Here is a 22,593-nt window from a genome sequence, read left to right on the forward strand (position 1 = left end):
TCCTGATTCTTTTACAGGGAATTCTTTTATCATATTTTTGTAGAAAACAAGGAAAAAGCCCTAGAGTCACAACTTCTAGCAAATTAAAATGAAACTTTCATATGAAGATATTCATCCTGACCCAGATGTGGATGAAGAGTGGTGGCTTGAGGAAAATTTGCATTTCTCCAGTATGCATTGAGGAACTCTGAGAGTTCTCAGGAGAATAAAGAACAAACAGAAAGAAAAGATCCTGAAGAAGTCCTGAGGACTAGCCACAGCACACTCTCCTTGCACATTTCATAGCTCCTAATTTCTCCCAGAGATTTTGTGAGGTAGCATTACTCAATACTGCCTGCTCTTCACACCAGGGACTGACTGCTAGAGCTGTTTCACAGTGCATACATGTTTAAAAAAATGTAAATACATTGGGTAATTTAGTGCAACATAAATCCACTGCAACATAAACAACACTTACGAATTGCTCATCAGTCTTACACTTCTGGAAAAGTCTAGGACCCTCGTAAGCTCTAACCAGACACAAACCATATTCTCAGTATAATCCATAAAAATGGCTTGCTTATTCAAAGCAGAGCTAATTTCTTTCCAAATACTCTGGATGGCTGTGTCCCTCTGACAGCAGAGACATCAGACACCATTGCTCATGAGGAAGGCTTGTCAGGTCTTTGCTGACTGGCTGACTGCTACTGTACCCACTCTGTTAGATTGGGTTCTGTTAATACTTGTCAAAGCCTTGCGAGTATCTATAGAGAATTCAATCAAATATTGTATTTGTTTCACTTTGAGGTTACAGTTTTAGTGATGGGTTCGTTCTAGACAAACTTCAGACAGCCAGGGAAGTTTCTTAGTTCACCCATCATAAAAAAAAAGAGAAAGGAATATTTTTCCTCCTGAATCTGATTTGAACTACTGCCCTTTTTTTTTTTTTTTTAATCAGGATTTTCATTCTTGTATATGTTTTGGTGACAGATATATATCTGCTTTTGTTTGAACTGAAAATTTTATTGTCCAAAAATTTTGCTTTTACTAATATGCATGAATTTTTTTTTTCCCAAATATTATTCTTCAAAGCTCCAATAGATGTCACTATCAAAATATAAAAGAGAGCTGGTTGCGTAATGCAGTCAAAGAGAAACAGCAGGGAAGCCTCACTCACTGGACTGCTTCAAATCCCAGCATGAGAGCACAACTCATTAAGCTAGACATCGAAGTGAGCAGCTGCCAGCCATAGAATGCATGTCTTTTCATTCTTTAAAACCCTCACTGTTAGATCAAAAATATCTAATAGTTTCACTAAACATGAAAGTAACACTGAACCTACTGGGTGTTTGGGCTAATAAGCAGTTTCCTGTTAGGTTTTTTCCTCTCTGCCCATTCAACTTCAAAAAAATGACCTATCTTTTCTTTAGCCCACTTCACACATTACTGTGCTGTGTTTTACAAATGCTCCTTTTTCCTGTTAGTTTGAATCACATCTGGAGTAAGTCTGCTGTGAAGCTTTACTACTGCTTTTGGAATGACATGTCAAAACATGACAGCACTGCTTGAAATGGATAAGTAAAGCTTATAAGTAAAATGATTTCAGAGCTATTTGCCCATACTACAGAAATCTAAGCTTTTTTACTGACCAAGAAAATACTTTGTTCTTTTATCTAACCCTTAAGTCTTTGGGAAAAAAAAACCCACATGCTTTCTGTATGAATATTGGCATCTTTCATTATTCTGAACAATCTCTTTTTTATACTGCTTGAAAGAGGAAGCAAACTCTATACCTCCAGAATATGATGTTTAGAGGGGTCTACTAGCTCTCCTGCCTTGGAAAACTAGCTACTTTAAAAATGAAAACAAATTATTTCTTTATTTTTTAAATAAATATAAAACCATCCTAATTCTTGGGAACACACCTGGGAATGGGAGGCTTTCCATATTCAAAAAACCTTGTGGCTTTTTCTATAAATCTCTGCAAGCTTGTATGGTAAATGTCATTTTGAACAAGTAGTAGAGTATTTTCACTGGTGCAAGTTCGTTCTTGCATCAGGACCCATCCCCAAACTAAATTGTACCACAAGATGTCAGTGCAAACAATTCCCATATTGGAGGCTCCGCATGACTTGCTTGTGAACCTTGTTCCACTTTGAAATTATTTTGAGCAACAAATATGCCCAAAAGGCTTCTAGTCTATTTACACGCAAATAGCTTAAGGATGAAAGAGAAGAATGAAATAATTTGTTGCAGGATGGCCTGTCCAGCCTAGATCCCCACTGTTTATGTAGGAAGTCTTCTTCCTTTGTCTAAAACCCCAGACCTGTACATTAATTCAAAGACACAGACACTTGAACAGTTCTGCTAAAGAGAAGTCTGTGGCTACAGTCTAGGGAACCTTTTTGTTAGAATGCAAATATCTTTGTAAAAAAATTATGCCTGAAGCTACAGAATTTACAATACGCTACTGCAGTTACCTTTTAAAACATGTTTTAAAACAATTTGGCTGTGCCACAGTTTAATGAGCTTAGGATGTGAGGGAATTCAATGAGACAAAAAGAAAAAAACCAACCAAACACAAAGGTCAGTACAGATACTCAATTTATGTCAGCCAAAGATCAGGCTCTTTTTAGTGAAACACTTTAGGAATAAGACCAAGCTACTACTTCTCTCTCATCTACCTATTTTAATATTTTTTTATTCCAAGACCAGCTTTGATTTGGGATATGGCAACCTCCCAAAGTTATAAACATTGAGGCACGCTGGAGACCACCAAGTAGGAGCAAACACTACAGGTTGCAAGGTTTCTTCCCACCAGAAATGACATGATCCGAGTACATGTAATTTAAAATTACCTCTTAGGCAACACAGCAAGTGCCTTTTCCATTTGCTTTTTACCTGCTGTTTCTTGTGAGGAGGAGTTGTTCTTTCATTTCTTATTAATCTTCTCTGGTGTGCTACTGACAGCAGGAAATTTATCTGTGATACTCTCCTCATGTTAGACTCGGTTCATTACAGAAAAGTAGACTCCAGGTACTCACACATGGTGTCTAAGCAGTTTACTTGAGTGACCACCTCCAGAGATTCTGTAAAATGGGAAGGCAGAAACCAGGCTTAAACTGTACAGCATCCCTCTTGAATCTTAAAACAATCTTGCATAGGTATTGTATCCATAAGAGGTGGCACCAAAGTTCTCAGCCTAGCTGGCTTTCCCTATTGTGCCTTCCCTGTAGGAGGTGTAAGAAAGGCACTGAGACCTTTCAAAGAATCCAGGTGAAGCAAAGCCAAAATCAGCTTTCTCCAATAGCAATTGCCCTAGCACAAACACCTGGATTACAGGATTTTACCTAGCCAATAATGGTGAAGGGTCTTGAGGGGAAGCTGGATGAGGAGCAGCTGAAGCTACTTGGTCTGTTCAGCCTGGAGAAGAGGAGACTGAGGGGAGACCTCACTGCAATTACAGCTACTTGTGAGGGGAAGAAGAGGGATAGGCACTGATCTCTTCTCTCTGGTGTCCAGTGACAGGACCCAAGGCCTCATGCTTTGTCAAGGAAGGTTTAGTTTGAATATAAGAAAAAGTTCTTCACCCATAGGGTGTCTGGGCACTGGAACAAGCTCCCTAGGGAAGCAGTCCTAGCACCAGCCTGACAGAGTTCCAGAAGCATTTGGAAAATATCCTTGGGCAAATGGTGTGAGTTTGCAGGGCCAGGAGTGGGCTCTGATGATCCCTGTGGATCCCTTCCAACTGAGCATATTCTGTGAGTCTGTGAGTCCATACTTGCAATTGAGATAAAGAAAATAATGTCAAGTTCACAGTGATTACGGCCATGAAAGGCTGAAAATTTTAGCAGGAATTTTAATGCATAGTTAAAAAATTAACATCTCTTCTCCAGACAAGCAAATAAGAAAGAGAAACCATGAAAGGAAAATATTTTTCAACGCAATTTTAGCTCACTTCTCCTAAGAAGCTGTTTCCTAGGTGAACCAAATGTAAAAACAAAGCCATGTAGTGTTATTATTTTGCACCTTTTAAACCTCACTGTCTGCTGAATATGTAGTCAGTAAAAACATGGAGGTTATGACTGCAGGTACCCAGAAATTATTGCAGTTACTACAGATCAGTTACCTTCTGGAAAACACAAATCTTCATCTACATATCCCATTCTGTCAGATTTCAGACATAAATCTCTACATCTTAGAAACCAAATGCATATCTGCTAACCAGACAAGCTCAAGGACTCAGGCACTATTAATTCTGTTTCCCTGAGATCTCCTCAACAGGAAAATGGACCTTATAGTTGAATATTTTCCACAGAGTATATTTAGACTACATAACTACATTTTCCATGAGTTCCAGAAAATCTTCCAGAAAAAACAAAAACATCCCAGTGCACATTTTTGGCAAATTTGACTGAGCTCAGACTATGCAACTGAACTAAAAAGCTGAATTGCTTTTACATGTATTAATAGTATATTGATTAATTTTTCATAACCCTTTTTAACACTTACCAGTCATCACTACTGTTTCCCTCTAAAATCTTACTAGAAGACATCTCTGATAATTTCTTCAACACACTTACAAAAATTAACTTCATAGCTACTACTCTGTGTTACACTGCCTACAACTTTATTGTTTGTGAAATATTATCTAGAGGAAATATTACCTGAACTTTTGCTTATTCTGAAAATTCAAAAGGAAGAATTGTTTTTAAAATAATGGACTTCAGCATCTACTAAGCAAAAGTGGTTTCTGATGGTGATTCACAATCATTGTATACAACCCTGTATATTCACCATTCTAGAAGAGAAAATTAGAGTATGAAATGTGCTAAATTACTCTCTTTAGTGGATGTATTTATCCCAGCTACAAGGTCTAGTGGTCTATCTTGCTTAATTTCATTAACTTGCATGTAAGTGCAATAGAATCTGACAGGACTATAAAGACTTGTATTGTGAATGTATGTGAAGTGTCCAAATGCACCAGCGTAACATTCTATCCTCTTTATTCAAATATTGTTAGAAAAATTCCTGAAATGTAGGAGAAGACCCATTTGCTTTGCACTTATCCAAGACACAGTGAAACAGAGATATTCCTAAACAGGAAAAGAAAGCATAATAACAACCATCACCAAAAACCAAAGAAAGCATAATAACAACCATCACCAAAGAAAGCATAATAACAACCATCACCAAAAACAGGCCACAGGAACTCTCTGTGGACCATCTCCTCTGTCATAGCTGTTCTTACTACATTTCTATCTTGAATGACAGTGACTTTCAGCTGTTCACTTCTGTGCCTGATGGGCTTGTAATTGTGATAGGCTTATAACTGTCCCTGTGCCAGGGCATGCTTGCCCTGGCCACCCCAGCAGAGACTGCAAAAACCTGCGCTCCTTTCTTGCTCTGCATGTTTTGCTGCTCAAGTCCATCTGTGCTTCCCTGCTTGGAAATGCAGAGGAAAGGAGACTGGTCACCTCACCTTGATTAGGCTGCTTGACATGCTACAATGCCATCTCTGCCAATGCTCAGATATCTCTCAGCCATACTCAGAGATGAGCTATTGTGCATGTAGCATCATAAGACCTGGTTAATTCCTCAGGAAAAATACCACAGGTCTCCATAAAGAGGTGCAAGGAGGAACCCATTAATAAGAATACAGCAAGTTTTCATGATCCTATAATGCCTAGGACTATGTTAGCTGAATTCTAACTCTACCACCAGGCTTTCTTGCAAGGAGAAAACCTGGAGAAAATAATACTGAAGAATAATTTTTCTCCTGTAGCACAAATCATTGATAATTGTTCTTAATTAATAAGGCCATTTACACACATACTACAGTCCAATTATCAGGCATAATTAACCATAACAAACTATAGGCATGAGACACTCAGATTTTCTCATGATTAATAGGAATATTGTTAGCAAAGAAAAAATGTATTCAAGTATATATCTTATTACTGGCCATGAAATCATGAAGACATTACTTTTCTCTTACAGCTATATTTCAGACAAAATAATTGATGTAAAATCAAAGGTGATCTGACCTTCAGTGACAGACTTTGTTCTCAGAAACTCAGAAAATTGCCTTTAATTGCCTTTAATTTCTTCCACCATTCCCTGATCATCAGGCTTTCTTCTGTTAGACATCACTGTGAAACATAGTTTATGGTCATGGATAGAAAACTGGGAATACTTGAGATTTTACAAAAATAAGTACGTTGTTACCTACACTGCTGCATTATATAACACTTTACCTTCCCTCAAAGTATTTTTTTTGCACTGTGATTAAAAGAAGAGCAAAAATAAAATCTTTGCTTTCAGAATGATTAAAGGTAGTGAGTCAGCGATGAGTCATGAGCAGAGAGAAGGTAAAGCGCTGTTAGATCTGAAATCACAAATGCTGCTACGTGAGGCAAAAGAGTAATGCCATTATCTTCAAATAACAGGCTCATGACCTCAATGCAGACAGACAGCAGCAAAAGACATGATCACACTCAGTAAGTTAATAACCTATGCTTTGATCTAAAAAAATTGTAGTTCAATTTTCTTACCATATTTTTCTTTCCCAGCAAACATCTATAATTGTAATCTATGTGCTGATAAGTACTTGCATTCAAGGTTTGTGGAAAAAACGTAAGTAGCAGAAAACACCACACATTCCGTAGTGTTTAAAATGTTCCATTATTTTCTTTATTAATTTAATCTCTTTTAATCAAACAGTCTTGTTACTGGGCTGTGTCTGCCACATTAAAATCAGCAGGTTAGAAAATGATTCACAGGAACTGTAGTGGTACATCCTGGTGCAAAGAGACAGTGACAGCTAAAGCATGGTGCTGAAAGGACAAAAAGTAACTACAAGGAATTAATAACAAGGAAGCAGGAGAGCAAATAGAAAGTGGTAAAAGGACAGAGCCATGTTACTGGAATATAAACAGTAACAATGTGTGAGCAGTGTATTTTTTTTTTTTGAATATTAGAAGATATCAGCCTGTTGACTGATAGGAGCAGTAAAGAAAGGAGGCACCTTTAGGTAAGTATTGGCTCTCAAAGAATAGAAAATAATAATTTAAAAAAGTAAAATAAAATAAAGACAATAAAGTAAAATATTTGTGGATATAGAATATAACACTCTGTAGCTCCACACATAACAAACCTAAGGCAAGAAAGGAGAGGATATTTACAGAGCTGAATAAACACTAGAGTGAGGAAGAGAAAAATGGTGAAAAAGAATAAAGGAGGAAGCAATAAAAATATATCAAGGGGTGGGGTGGAGAGAATTCATTTTGTATCACTTTTCTGTGCCAAACCATAAACACAAGGACACTCAGCAGTTCATTCTTACTCAATGTTTCCACATTTTTCTGCTGTTTTCCATAGGTGGGGCAAAAAAGACAAAGAATGGAGCCAAGCTTTCCATTGGCCTTGATACTAATATGGAAGTGCTTCTCCAGCAAGTGAGATATCTTATTTTTGCTTTATGTTGTGCTTGGTACCTCAGTTTCAAATGTGGCATTTTAACACTTGTTTTCTCTATAGAAAGAGAAAATCCTGGAAGTCCACAGCACATCTCTTGTTTGCTTTGCCCCATCTGCTGGGGCTGGAAGGCAGCAGGGCAGACAGTGGTGAGGTCTGTGTGTGCTGAGAGTTATTGAGGGTCAGGGCCCCTCACAGAGCTGGCTTGTGGTCTTCTTTGTTTGAATTCCAAACTGAATTGCTGGTCACGCACCAGCAGGGAACCAGGAAACCCAGCAGAACTCTGCCTCATAGGCACCGTATATGCCTGTGCCGGAAACAGAGGTTTTATGGAAAACGGGTAGACCAAGAATAGTTTTTTCCCATTCGGCATTAGCAATCCCATCCTTAAAAACCATGAGTCAAGCCTCATGTAATCCCTGGGGTTTTTTAAAAGGGAAATGTTTTAAAATATTACTGAATAAAATCTTGTTTACCTTTTTAGATTTTGAACTTTCTACAGGTCTTCTTTTCAGCAGGCAAAAATATTTCTTTATTCACACAATTTCAGGTGCTAGAGTTTTAAGAAAAACTTCAAGTAAGGGCAATATAATTTACAAAATAGGCACTGCTTTGAGTATTCTCTGAGAGTTACTATTGTTCTTGATGAACTACATTGCTAAGACTTTGCTTTTTTTTTGTCACAAATTAAAGAGCAAATAAGAAAAACCCAAACAACTCTTACCTTTAGTGCCATGCAGTTCAGTAGTTTCTTATCACACTGCATAAATTCCTGAAAGCTCACAGGCATTTGGCTGTGAAAAGCTTTAAAATATCTGATCAACTACTCCCTTTAGGTAATGGTTTGAGCAATGATGTCCTTAATTCTGCAAATCTGAGAGAAAACTGAAGACAACAAAGACAAGAGAAAGTGCCCTCAGTCCTTTATATCTGGTAAGTATAGGCTACAGATGTAACTGTCAGCATTTATCCAACAAAGTCCTCTGGTTTTATTATACCAGAAAGGATATGATGTTAGCCACTCTCAGGAATAAGCAATTGTGCAACTCTGTTACTTTTAATCAATGCACCTCACCAAAGCTTGAATTGCAGTAAATATTACATCATTCTTGTTTTCATACAGGGAATGCTCTGCCCTGATCCTGAGGTCAGCAGCAAGTTTTTTGGTGACTTGAATGGTGCAGGGTCAGGTCTCAAGTGACACAGGATTCAGCTGCTTACTTCTGGGTTTCCAGTAACTTGATATTGCTGTGTACATAGTCCAGGAAAGGCCATGTGTAGGGATGTGACTTTACAACAGCTGGTAGGAGAGGGGAATTGCTTTTTAACAGTCTTGATGAAAAAAAGTTCTGTTTATCCACATTCTTTTCCTAAGGTGCATCACCGGGGAGTTAAATAACAAACAAGAACAAAAGGAAGTCTTATGCAATAGTGCAAATTACAAATATCATTTATGAAGTTTCATGCTTGGACATGTGAGGCTAGGATGTTAAGTCTAGAATATTTTTCTTTCTAGAGACCTGAAAAGTGGTTTACCAAAATAAAGATAGTTACACAATATCTTTTAGTTCTACATCAATATTTTGTCCTCATACTACTGTCCTCAAATAACTCACCTTATTTCACTTGATCCCAAACAATTATTCAAACCACACAAGGTGGTCAAATTATGAAGAATTAAGTTATATAATATTAAAAAAACTGAGAGGAGAAGGCTGGCTTATCAAAATATCAAGGTAGCAATGAGCATTATTTGCAGTTTGCATTAAATTAATTGAATTAACTGCATGATATGTATTAACTGCACATAATTCAATTCAGTGGCCAACTGGTCTCCAAAGTCTCCTGACTCCCACCCAGACACCTTTGGGATGATTATTTCACTCTTTGCAGTGGATATAACGACAGAATAAACTAGATCCAGTAGTGGTGTTAGGTGCCTAAAATATGATATAATTTATATTTTAAAAAAATTTGTGACAAGCCAAGTTGACAGGGATATAGTTACCTACCACATAGCCACTGAAAGAATGGTGCGAAGGTGTTTTTAAGAGCTTGTCCCTGAAACTCTCTTCTCCAAGAATGGCAAATCCTGGCTTTCAGTCTGTAGCCAAAGGATTGCTTATACTTACCCAGGTGATGTTACTGTAAAGCACAGGAGTCCTGGACACCCACCATGAGTCTGTTCCAGCCTTCAGTCGAAGGAGCTGTTCTCAGACCCTACTGATCAGTATGCAGTGGAAGAATGCTGCTCCTCTCCTGCATCTTGCTTTCAAACAACCTGTACAAAAGGGCAGGTTTCCCTGGAAGCAGGAAATTGGGATCTAAAAACCCTTGGAAAAGTGGAAATTTTTTTGGCCTCTGCTTTAATGACTAGGTTGTCCTCATCTGACACACATTATACTTGCCCTTGAAATCACATTCCTTTCCTCTTGTAAATACATGACATTCATTAGGACAGGTTTAAAATTAATTTAATTGTACTTAATTCTTCATTGTTGCCCCTCCAAAACTGCCAGTTTTCAAATGCATAAAATGTTAAATTTTTGTCCTGTTCCTGTCTCTTTGAGGGATTTATTTCGATAAGGAAACTGACTTTCAATATGATTCTTTGTTATATTAAACTGACCATATCACCAGGACAAATTTGGAAAATATAGGTGCACTAACTCACAGGGCCACATAAGAAGTTGGTAATTTTTGTGTACTTCTGGAATCAGGTTCTGTTATTTTTTAAAATGATCTATTAAATAACCTATCATTAAAGTTCCTTGCAATCCAAGCATTTTGATGATTCTATTTTACATTTAAGATGATACTATCAATAGACAGCGTTTCAATTTTATATAAATAACATTACTGTGTTTCTGAAAATTTATTAGAAACATCCCTTTCCATGGACAGTGGCATCTGCTACAGCTAGACACTGTAAATACAAGTTAATTCAAAGTAGGCTGTCTAAATCTGAGATGTCTGTTAGACTGCCATTAACATCTTAAAGGAAAATGAAATGGGTAAAAAACCAGAACACAAACTTAAACTCATTTTTAAATCCAGGTATTATTACTAGTTTGAAGAATCTAAGACGGACTCCATTTTTTAGCTACTTGACTTTAAGCACTTCTTAAAGGCTTGGAGCCAAAAAAAATTGGATGACTGTGAGGAAAGAAAAACAACCTAGATCCCATATTTTTGCCAGTCCTGCTGTTTGGAGACTCCCTCTACCATTTGTGTTTAATTTTCCTATCTTAGTACACACCATCTTTCCAACAGCTTCTGAAAGACAAGACATGCATCTCCCCTGACATCACCCAGCAGGAAACTACCAGAAAATAAGGGCCCAGCCTTGCAATTATATTGTCCCGTGAGTGTCAGTGGGATACCCACGTGCAAATCCTGGTTTGATCACTATCTAAAGTTGGCAACGCAGGTGTATTCTGTAAATAACCGCATGTCTGCATTATACAACACATGCATCAGCCAATTTTATTGAAGATGTTTCAACTCATACTAGGTCAAGTTATTTTATCATGCTGTTTTTAATCACTTTCTTGCCTCAACTACTCATCCTCATGTAGCTGTATGTTATGAACACTGAATTGGGCATGACATGGAGATTCTAGTGTAATTCAATCATTACAGAAAAAATGACATTCACATATGTTTATGTTTAGCCTCAATAAGAAGACAGTCAATCACTTTATACCAGGTTACATCAGATATGATTTTAATTATTCCTCTTGTGAAAAATACTTTTCACATATTATTACTGACAAAATCACTGCAAAAATTAAATTAGATTTACATGTTTTTAAAGAATTTTTAATCCTATGAATGTAAAAATCCATGCTGTGAATGAATATTTTATTTAAATTGGGAAGAAATTCAATATTTCTTTTAAAAATCAAATAAAATGAATATACTCTCTTAGGAATCTTTCAAACCATCATACAAAAATCACAAATCTCTCGTATCATAAATGAACTGATTGTAATACAGCATGATCCATGGTTGATTAATTCCAAGGAACTTAGAAGGTTATTCTGAAGTGCTGTTTCCACATTAAAGGTGATGTTAGATCTGCTCTTTCACTGGTGTTTATCTTTGAATGAAGTGATCCGCTTCATAATTTGGATTCCCCAGAATGCAGCAGAGAGGGAAAACAAGACCTACAATACAGAATTTACAATGAGAATGAGACACATTATATGAGGTTGGTTTAGTTTTTTGGGGGTGTCTTTTAGTTCTATTGATCTGCAAACATAATGAATGGGTGAAAACAGAGAATTTGGGAAAAAAAAAACCAACAAGAATTCTAGGTATACTGATAAATTCACTTTAGAAATATATGCTTTCTTTTTTCTACTACTCTTTATCGTGGACATTTCCTGCTGAATTTTGACAAATGATCTGAAGCATGCTGACACTGGAAGTTGCATGACAAGGTATGAATAACCTTAAACAGGATCTATGCCAAAAGAAGTGTTCAAATTGCAATGCAATACATAAGTATTTATTCCCCAACCTGCTGTTTAGGATGAGATATAAGGTAGATTGAAAACAACTTAAAAATACAATACTCTATCTCGTCCTTAGCTCTTTGCAACTTTTTTTTTTTTTTAATTTGGTGAATTCATTGAGAGATCTAGTAATTTTTTATCCAAAATTTCTTTGCTGAAAACTGCATTAGGAAGAGAAGGAAGATTTCAGAGTAAAGTCTAAATTAGTTTATAGTTCTGCCTAGAACCCGCAATGGAGAAAGATAAAATGTGTGTGCATATGCGGGCATGTGATATTTTGTATTTAAAATTTTCTGAAAGAAACCTTTGTCTTTCACATAGAAAAATTTCTCTAACTTGGAAAATTGCAAAATTAAGGCAGTTGTTATTGGTTGCTGAAGTAAGGGAATTTTTTTTCCCATGAGTAAAACAAAATAATTTGTTTATACTGAAAGATATTTTAATAATGTCACTTTTTGCTTGTTAAAAGAAACAGAACATTTTGTCAAGAAATTTTTGAGTCAGGTTGTAATAATTTTTTTTTTCAGATCAGTTTGCAATCTAAAGGTGATGACTAGGAGAGCTCTAATTTTAACATTAACATAACTTCACATTCATCATTTAATAATGCATGGCCCAAAGGTCTACTTCTATCTTTATCTAGGCAGTCACTCACTGAAGTACATGGGATCAGAATGTCCAACATAAATAATAAATTATCATGATATCCAAAAGGCACTAATTTTTCACTCAGTGAAGGCAGTGTCTGCTCTGATTCCTCTCAGAACCTTTTTGGGACAGATACAGGCTTCATGCAATGTGTACTTTAGGTGCACACTATGCATGTTTAGTAGCACAAGGAAAAGAACACAATGTAGGGGTACGTAAAATTCAAATAGAATACAATTAAAATTCCCCAATGCTCATTCAATTTTTCTGAATTTCAATTATTTTCACTGAAGGCTTTAATTCTACTTGAGCAGGGGTAAGCTGTCTACTGTGTTTAAAACCTCTGATGACGCTGTTGGCACTGTACTTGTAGTCCTATTTGTAGAAAAGACTCATAACGTGCTCACCAACAGATTTTTTTGGTAAGAATTTCAGACTTTAGGTATGAAAGATTTAACTTCTCTTTATTTTCTTGCATTATCACAAACACCTTGTAAAGCTGTACAGCTCTATTTTTACAGCTATGGAAAGGAAAGTCTTTTTAAGCAGTACTGCAGTCACACAGTGCATGTTTGGTGAGATTTTTCTACGCTGAGATGCTCTGCAGAAGAAATCTAACCACAAATAACTATCTGTATTTCTGATCTGGCTGTTATGCAATTGAGATGAGTGTAAATCGTGATGTACATAAAACGATGACTTACATATAACATGCTCTTACTGTGGAAAAATTCTTTGCCATGCTATCTCCAGAAACAGAACTTATCCACTTGTCATTATTAGTACTTCTTTGACAGATTAATAAACTTCTTTCATTCCTCACCTCAGAAAGATCATTCCTATTTCTGGAAGATGTATTAAATATAAAACTATTTCATTTTCAGAAGAAGCACATTTAAGCACATTTAATGACTGAGGTGCAGGGCATTCGTAGGGGATTAATGACTGTTGGGAGATGATGATGATCACCTGAAGAAGCACAGCCATGGGCCATTAAGCCCCAGGAAATGTCCTCAGCTAAAGATGGTTATTGCTATTATAGCCTGAAAATGAACAAAATATCTCGGGTGGATTTCTCTTTTTTAAATGAAGTGATGCAGTTTCTTCGTTCTTAATTAAATTCTTCACTGTGAATTTCCTAAAGCATGCAATCAATGCTTGTGGGGGAGTATTTCGAATTGCAGTTATTATATCCAGAATGGAAAATCACATACTGCACACTGTGGATCTGCAAAACTAGTTTGGCTTCAGTTCTATAAAATATATCAATTCTACAAAAGTATTGACTCACTGCCTATCAATGTCAGGACTGCCAATACTTGATGGAAATAACGCATTCGGGAAACAATAATGCTGCAAGGTTCTGGGAGGTGGAGGGGCTAAGAAAAACCCAAACATCAGGATAAAAAATTAAGGGGCCACATCCTTGCTTGCAAGACAGCAATTCTGGCTGTCTGTACTGCTGTAATGCTGACCTGCCCTGAACAGAGCCAGCTGTATGGGGCTACCAAGCAGAAACTTGCTGTGTAGGTTGGAGTTCAGTTTCTTTTGATTGCTGCTACATATTTTGGAGTTACAAGGCTTGACCCACTTGAATGAATCGTGCAATCAGGTGATGTCAGGAATGGAAAGCTGAGACGATACGTGCCAGAACTCTGAGCAGACAATAGTGTGGGCAGCAGGAAGCAGCAAAAGAGCATTCCACCAGGCAAGCTGAACTATAGTTGACCAGTATTTTTCTAATGCCCTTGGGAAAACATATTTCCTGAATCCTATGTGCAGATATTTTTTTTTTTCTACTCAGCACTCTCACATGCGAATGGGTTATGGGTTTTTTGGTTGTTTGGCTTTGGGTTATTTAATTTTCTAAATTATTTTCACAGAAATACTCATTCCTTCTTATATTGTCCAAACCCATTGATATTTGTCATTTGATAAAAATATTCACATACTGTTTTCATAATTCATCTGGTTTTGAAATAAAAAAGAGAATTTAGTATTATACCTTTTTCTTTTTTACACTGAACAAAGCTCCCCCACCAACAATATGACAGAAGAATAATAGTTTCACTTCTGTCTTAAAATGAAAAATTACTGTGGACACTATTCATATATGGAAGAAGTCTAAAAGCAGGATTTCTCACAACCCTATATTTAGCCAAGTTAAATGCAAACTTTTTGCCACTTTAATATAAACACTTGTTACATTTACCTGTTCAAGTAACTACAGATTAATTATAGACTGTCCTTTAGACTGCTGGAAGAGCACAAACATTTACATTACCTCCATTCATATTGTCTGTTCCCATACAGCCCATATTCTCTCCCTGAATTGTAGAATTGCAAATAACATTATTCACAAGAACAAAGATGGCTTAACTAGTGGATTGACTGCAGGACTGAGTCTGCTCTTCACAGGAAATTCCCACTGGAGCAATCAAAGTTTATTAGGCTGTAAAGTACTTTAAAATCATTAGCTGAATTCAGGCACCCACTTCTGCATGATTAGCTTTGTTGCTGAACACTAATGTTGTTTTATGCCATTTTCTCTTTTGTAATGTCTTTGTATATCTGAGATGCCTAGACATGATGTCTTTCTTTTCTCCTGCAGATTTCATCTGGATAGAATTAGAAGGCTTTAGACATTGGTCTAAAAATGTAGACAAATATCCAAAGATAGTTAGTTCTGCTTTAAGGAGGGGGAAGAGTCTCGAATCACACCACCTCAGATCCTTTCCAACCTAAATCATTCAATGATTGTCTGACATTTCTCAAATTATGCCCAGATATATTTGCTCCAAATTTTGCTGCAGAGACAATCTGCAACTGTTATTCACAACTTCTGGGGTACAACATCATTGGAATGGTGTTTATTATATTGAATTCTGTGAACACCTCTGTGCTGGATAACATATTCTTAGCCCTGGAGAGGGCTCAGGAAGATCAGCACATCCATGTATTTCATTAAGTTTGCTGTTCAGATCATAGAGTGGAGCTGATACTGGTAAATATGATAAACATTTAGTCCTCTCAATGTGATGCTGAGCATTGGAAATGTGATGTTAGAGTAGTTTAACTGATACTAATCATGATTAAAGCTCTTTTTGTGTTCTTTATATATAAATTTGGACATGGCTTCTTCACAGGTACAAGACATAACTTCATATCATCAATAGTAATGATAATGTAATTTTTAGACTTCGTCTGAGACTGTCTGGACTGTGTCTGGGTAATGTCCCTGTCCTTTCTAACTAAAGACAGAGATCATAAACTGATACAAAGGCTGAAACATTTCTAATATTAATAACAAAATGATTGAGCAAACTACTCTAGATTTCACAAGTACCCAAATGATGCATTTTTCACCAATACAATTCCCCCCCCTCCCATTTCTCTACAGATGACTGTTACAGGTGCTGAAATACACAGAAGAGATAGATAATTTGTGTCTCATAAGTAGGGGAAGATGTTTACTATTTCTGGAAGTTAGGATTTGGATAACAAATGCATGTATCTTCATTCTCAATACAATGTTTGGAGACAAGCAGTCTGAGGCTAGTAGAGAAATGTCATAACATTAGTAGCAAATCCAGAAATCACTAATCTTGTACAGTACACAGACCAAGAAGACTGCACTTAAAAAAAAAGTTGCAATAATAAAAGATGGAAAAAGAAGCTAGGAATCAGGAGGGTTTCTCCTCTGTATGATGACTCCCTCATACTTGGAAATATATGCACAAGAAGGCGATTTTTCTCTTTTTTTTGGTGAAGGAACTGTGGATACAAGGGAACAGGGACAGCCACAATAATAGTGCCTTCACAGCTTTTGTTCAAGATTTCTGTAAAAGCAGCAGATGTTTGGAAATTCTCCATGAGGGCTCAGGACACACCTTCAGACTACTGGTGCAGCAGGTCTCACAGACAGCATGCCTCTGACCTAGAACAAGGTGCAGATCTGATGTCCCTGCTCACTGCACGGAAGGTGGAACCAGACTATCTCTAGAGGTCCCCTCCTAGCCTAACTATTATATAACCCTGTGATTGAGACTCTGTTGGCACACACAGGATTTAGCCAAGTATTTTCAACACCCTCAAAGCATATTGATAGTTCACTCAGAGTGCTTTCCTCTTTTATGACATATCTCATTGGTTTTATACTTCACTATTAACAAATAATGAGAAAACAATAGGGAAGAGATATGTACACCTCCCTTTTATTCTGTTAAATGTTTTAAACATTCCATCTTTTATTAAAATATGGTCTGAGACTCTAAGCCTAGATAATGCATGAAAACTTAGGCTGCAAAAGCCCAAATAACCTTAAAAGGCTTATATTACCTACCCAGGAAAGACAAAGAAAGATCTGGAGAAAAAATATCTATTTCTCAGTTGCTTTCACAGCTGGACAATCCCCAGTATGAAATCAAGTGCACTGCAGAGATGCCTGAGCTAGCAAGCACATAAGCTGCTAAATCTCAGCACAGCACCAGCTTGACTCTGTCTTTCCTGGCATTGCACACAAGCTAGTAAGTCACATTCTTCAGTTAAATCTGTGGGGCTTTTTACACAGGCAGTGCTATTGCAGTTATATTTAGACCTAAAATGGCTTATGTGCAAGCAGCATGTTATCTGGCGTCATGTCCTTCACTCAGGAGAAGCCAGGCCAGTGCCTCTCAAATCGCTTGTGTAAATGTATCCTGTTGAACTGTTACCTATGATTTACTTTTTTCTCTTGAGTCACAGAATAATTCACAACCTAAGCACCAGGATTAGGAAGATTTTACCTCATTCCCCAAAAGACAAAAATAGTCACTGAAGTGGGAAGCTTTCCTGTCAGTCATGTGAATAGGAATTCCAAAATATGTTAATATTTATTAAATCTTCACCTTGTGATGAGCTAATGCAACCTGGAGGCAGTATCAACATCATACTCATTAACATGAATATAAACTCTCTATCTCTTTGTATAAAATTTGTCCTATAGTATTTTATTAAAACATCTGAGAATACTTTTAACAGTGTTACCTAATTCCATCTATAAATTTCTTGATCATTCTAAAATGTTTATGTATTTCAAGTTGACCTCAAAGTAAAGCCATTTTAAAGAGAAAAATCCTTTTTATAATTTAAAAACATTTAAAAATAACTTCTGAACCAAGCCTCTTTCATAGTTTTGCAATTAATTTCCAAAAAGAGAAATTTAATGTTTACAATATACCTATCATCCTCTGAGCTTAAAAATTTCACAAAACCTGTGAACACAATTTACAATTTGCAATTTGCAATTCTAGAGCACAACAATATTTTGCAGCTTCTTTCATATTGCTTTCATTTTATTTCTGACAAAACAGCTCTAAAACAAGTTCAAAGATCAACAGTTTCAGAAGACTTTAATTCTGAATGTCACCTTTTGTATTCTAAATGTTATTAATTTTTTCAGCCTCAATTTAGCCGCAAATTTGAGAAACAAGAGCCATGGAAATTTTCTCAATTATTTTATGGGATCAACAATTAAATTAACATTAAATCAACAAATAAAAGGCTTTCAGAGAAGTTAACAAAACTGATGGTAAAACAAAATTAAAAACTTGGCCAATCAGTAAACATACCTGTTTAATCTGTTGCAGGCAAATGGGCCAAATGAGATTAAAAGAGTTATTGAGTCATTCATTGCAGAAATGAAATGTGTGAGATAGTCTGTCTCAGTTTGGCTAAAGTTGTTGAATTTATTATCTTAAACATTTAAACAGGAGTTGTATCCATTGAGATGAAACATGTCATTTACTTTCACACCTGCCAGCAGCTGTAACATAATTGCACACACCCCACTGCATCACTTCTACCTCAAACACAACCTGTAGGGTTAAACAGACATCTGCAAAGAAGCATTTCACTTCACAAGATATTATTTAATTTATATGTAAAGAACAGTTTAATCTTCATTATTAAAGAAAACAATAAAGCTCATTTTACTATAACTGATAGATTACTGCACAGATCTTATATTTTATCAAATTTATATTGTTCTCTTAGGCTTAAATAATTGAATGCTTTTAAATTCAGTATTCTAAGTGAGAAAGACTGTATGCATATATAAGAGTAGGGGTATGTTTTTTCTAGGGTCAGGGCTGTAAGCAATGTTTGGGTACCATACTGCTTAATCCTGCTTTGAAGAAAGTTTTACTTAAAAGATGGGACAAATTAATTTAAATGAGCAATGCAGAGGGAAGCTCTCCTTTATACTTTCATCCTAGTTTGAAAATATATGAAAATTACAGCTACGAGGTAAAAAATGGTATTGAACATGGAAGAAAAACTGCAAAACATAACATTTCAGATGAATTTGGACATGATAGTACCTGGCTGTGTAATATTTTCCAAAGAGACATCTACACACATAATCCAATCTCTTCAATCCTTTTATTTTTATATCAGTTTAATACAATACTATACTGAAGCAATGCAGTATCCAATCTCTCCATCATTAGAAGGCATAAAATATTCTTTGTTTCTATATGGATGCCTTCATTTCAGAGCGTAGCTGTAGGGCACAACCACCCTGGCAGGTGGTAAAGAGAACCAAGAGCGCTCTGACAAAGGTGCTGCAAAGTGATCTCCACTCACTGGTATACTAAATATTCTCTTGAGAGAAGGCTGACTAGCTATGAGCTCCAAAATGGAAATTTTTCCATCGTATGTGGGGAAAAATATTAAAAAAGTAATCCCAGCCTTTAAGTATAACCCACAGACATTAGATCACTGATGGGAAAAACTTTGCTGCAGATGTTGAAAAGACGTGATGGGGAAAAGCTGGCTTCAGTGACTAATGGCAAATGTGAAAGAAAGGATTAAGAATGTGCAGAGAGGGATAAAACAATTGAGTGACAAGCAGAAGGGATTTCCAGTACAGTGAACAAACACCAGAAAAGTATTCAAGACAGACAGGGAAAGATCAAGGCTAAAATTCACTCTAGATGAAGATTGCTCTATAAGCCAGTATATTGTAACGAGAAATTAATCCTTTAATTGAAAAATGAAGAACAGAGAAGGCTGCTCTCAGCATTAAAAAACCCAAACCAAATCAACCAATTTCTGAATGAAGGAACTAGGTCAATATTCACTGCTACCATAAAGGAAAAAGCTTGCCATGGAAGGCGCATGTCCACGTTAAAAGTGGAACACAGCGATCCTGCTGGCCAGCCCTCTTTTGAGGACAAAGGCAATAAACTGTGATTGTTCTTAAGTTTGTAAGTTTACAAAGAAGAAAAATATACTGAGGTTGATCCAGCTCTCTGTCTATTCCTTTACATGGAAAACTAGATATCCTGGCTGATTGTGTCTCTCTTCCCTGCTCTCAAGCGTCTTCCCATGGTGTGTTTTGTTGCTTCTATTTTTGCCTAAGGAAACAGCCATTTATTCCAAAAACTTGTCATCTTTCAATTGTATAAAAAAGTTGTTATTGACATTACCACAGATGCATTCAAATGAGCTAAATCATTAATATTCCCACTTATTACGTCAAGCCAATATAGTTGTATTGTTTAATTAGGTTAGAGAAAAAAGCCTCATGGAAGTAATCTATATGACTTTTTAATAGGAAAACTAGGGGACTATGGTCGAAATGAAACTTCTGTACAGAAGGTGCAGAACTGAGTTGTAGAAGAAATACCCAGAAAGAAAGAATTAAAGATTGTATCACAAAATGAAACAGAAACCAGAATTTAGATGAAAAAGCAGGCACTTATATTATAACATTTCTAAAATATAAAAATAAAACAAACAAAAAATTTAAATATCTCTCCTTTCTTGGAAAATGTGATATTTATAATAGTTTTTTAAAAATCTGGAGATGCTGAAGAAACCATGTAATTGAGTAGAGACGGGAGGTACTAGAGAGAAACCAACTACACAAATATCCTGTGAGGAATAATCATTAAGGAGGAGTATATATGAAAAAAATTTGAGTTAGAGCAGTTCACAAACAAAATATGTCTCAAGCTAAAATGCTGATTCACATTGATATTGACATATTTTTGTAAGATAATAACAGAAGCATTTATATATACTTATTACATAACATATATATGTTACTATGTTATATTATGTTTTACATACTAATTATAAGAAATAATCGTTTAATGTATTGATTCAGTGTCTGAAAGGTGGTGAAGTCTTAGGAAGACATAGATAAACTGGATATAGTAATGAAGTAGACTACAAGAATTATAGAAAGGTTTAGAAAAACGGACCTGTAAGAAAGCTTGAAGCAATTCTGCTGTGTATTCTTGAGAAAACAAACAAACAAAAATACTCAGGAGGGGAGCAAGATCAATCTTTTAACATGTAAAAGACTAATACAAAAAAAATGATGATAAGCTAGTGCTCAGGGTAATGGAAACAAAACCCAAGCCTTTTCTAACTAAATTTTCATTAGATAATGGGTGGTTTAAGAATGGTATAGCATTGGAATCAGCTATGGATGGAGGTTGGTCTGTAAATAGTTAGACAGGCATGTGTCTGTGTGTAGCTGTACTTAATCTTTCTGGCAGGATCTCTGCCAGTTTGGTATTTCTGTTTATTCACAATAAATACAAAAGCACTCTCCCCCTCTAAATAACTTTTTCTCAGATCTGCTTTGCCAACAGTGGTTAATAAAGATTTGTCTGCTTAGCACAGGGAGCAACCATGACTCAGCAACTATTTTTCTGCAATAATCAACCTTATGCAACACTTCACCAATTTCAGTTTCAGATGCGGTTATCACCTTAGTAAAAGTACGAAAAGCAGAATCTGATGTTTCTTTCCACCACTGCCCTCCCCACTCAGTTTCTGGCACTGAATGTGGCTGAACCTGCTTCCCATCAGAGAAGTCACAGGACTATAACATTCAGAGATCAGCTTGCATTGCCTCTTCAGACAATAGCTGCAGAGGCTGATGGAAGAAGCATGAGCTAATTCGCTCCTATTTTACACTCAGCATACTCTACAGTAAAGCCACAGGATTGCATAGTAAAAATAATTTGCCTTTAAGACTGAAAGAGTAATCAAGTAATTATGGTAAAAGCCTGGAATGCTGGGCTATTCAATCTGCATACTTTGCCACAGATGATGCAGCATAGAGTATGACAATTAGTCTCTGTAGTTTCTTAGCTGCAAAAAGCTGGTGACTGTTTCACCAAAAAAGAGTTACTTTCTAATCTCTATTTTACTAAAATCCAAGATAGTTTCATTGACTACAGCAATTTCTGAGAAGACAAAGGTATTTCAAAAAGACATGGATTTGGCCTTCTGTGTTTTTATTCTGACAACCCTCATATCAATAATTGTGAATCCTTTTTTTTTTTTTTTTTGTAATCTCAACAGCAATGTTCTTGGATAATAACAGACATCCTTAAGAATCAGATAATTGCATGCATTTCTTATGTTGCTCCAGCTATTGAGCAATCTTATTTCCATAAATCATGGCACTGACCACATGAAGAGCTAAAAATGGTGTGAGAATTTCTTTCTGTCTCATGATTATATTGGTTTTTAAAAGTCACAAATCACAGTAATATGAACAATAGCAGAGTGTTGGAAAAAACACCAATCCAGGCTTCAGTTTTATAGCAACACATCCTTTTCTAGTTCTAAGTTTTTGGGTTGGGTTTTTGTTTTGGGGTTTCTCCCTCCCTACATTGAACCCTGCATTAAAAAGCATGTTGAGCCCTGAATATGCTCATCTTGGAAAGGCTATTTGGTATTGTTGTATTTGTATGTCAAAGGGAGGACTGAAGTCTCAACAATTGTTAACCTCTCCCATGGTGAGCTAATAAAAGGTCAGAGACCCACATGTGGCTTGCAGCCTGGGGAATTTCTCTCAGTGTTCTGCCAGGGATGGGACTGCCTGCATGATTTCTCTCATAAGTTTTAAGCCATAAACTGCATCCTACTTGGCTTGCTGTGCCAAAACTGGACCCAAGGGTATCCA

At 36.3% G+C, this 22,593-nt stretch overlaps 1 protein-coding gene across 1 annotated transcript in view; it reads right to left on the bottom strand.

The window, feature by feature from the left end:
* Positions 1–10,974: 10,974 nt before the first annotated feature.
* AGMO (alkylglycerol monooxygenase) overlaps positions 10,975–22,593 on the bottom strand; it is a 186,906-nt gene continuing 175,287 nt past the window's right edge. The window contains exon 13 of the mRNA XM_038124924.1: positions 10,975–11,624. Within this exon, the coding sequence (XP_037980852.1) occupies positions 11,544–11,624 (81 nt within the window). The 3' untranslated portion in view covers positions 10,975–11,543. The remainder of the gene's footprint in view (positions 11,625–22,593) is intronic.

The sequence above is a fragment of the Motacilla alba genome, chromosome 2 (genome assembly GCF_015832195.1).
Source record: "Motacilla alba alba isolate MOTALB_02 chromosome 2, Motacilla_alba_V1.0_pri, whole genome shotgun sequence".
Lineage (NCBI taxonomy): Eukaryota > Metazoa > Chordata > Aves > Passeriformes > Motacillidae > Motacilla > Motacilla alba.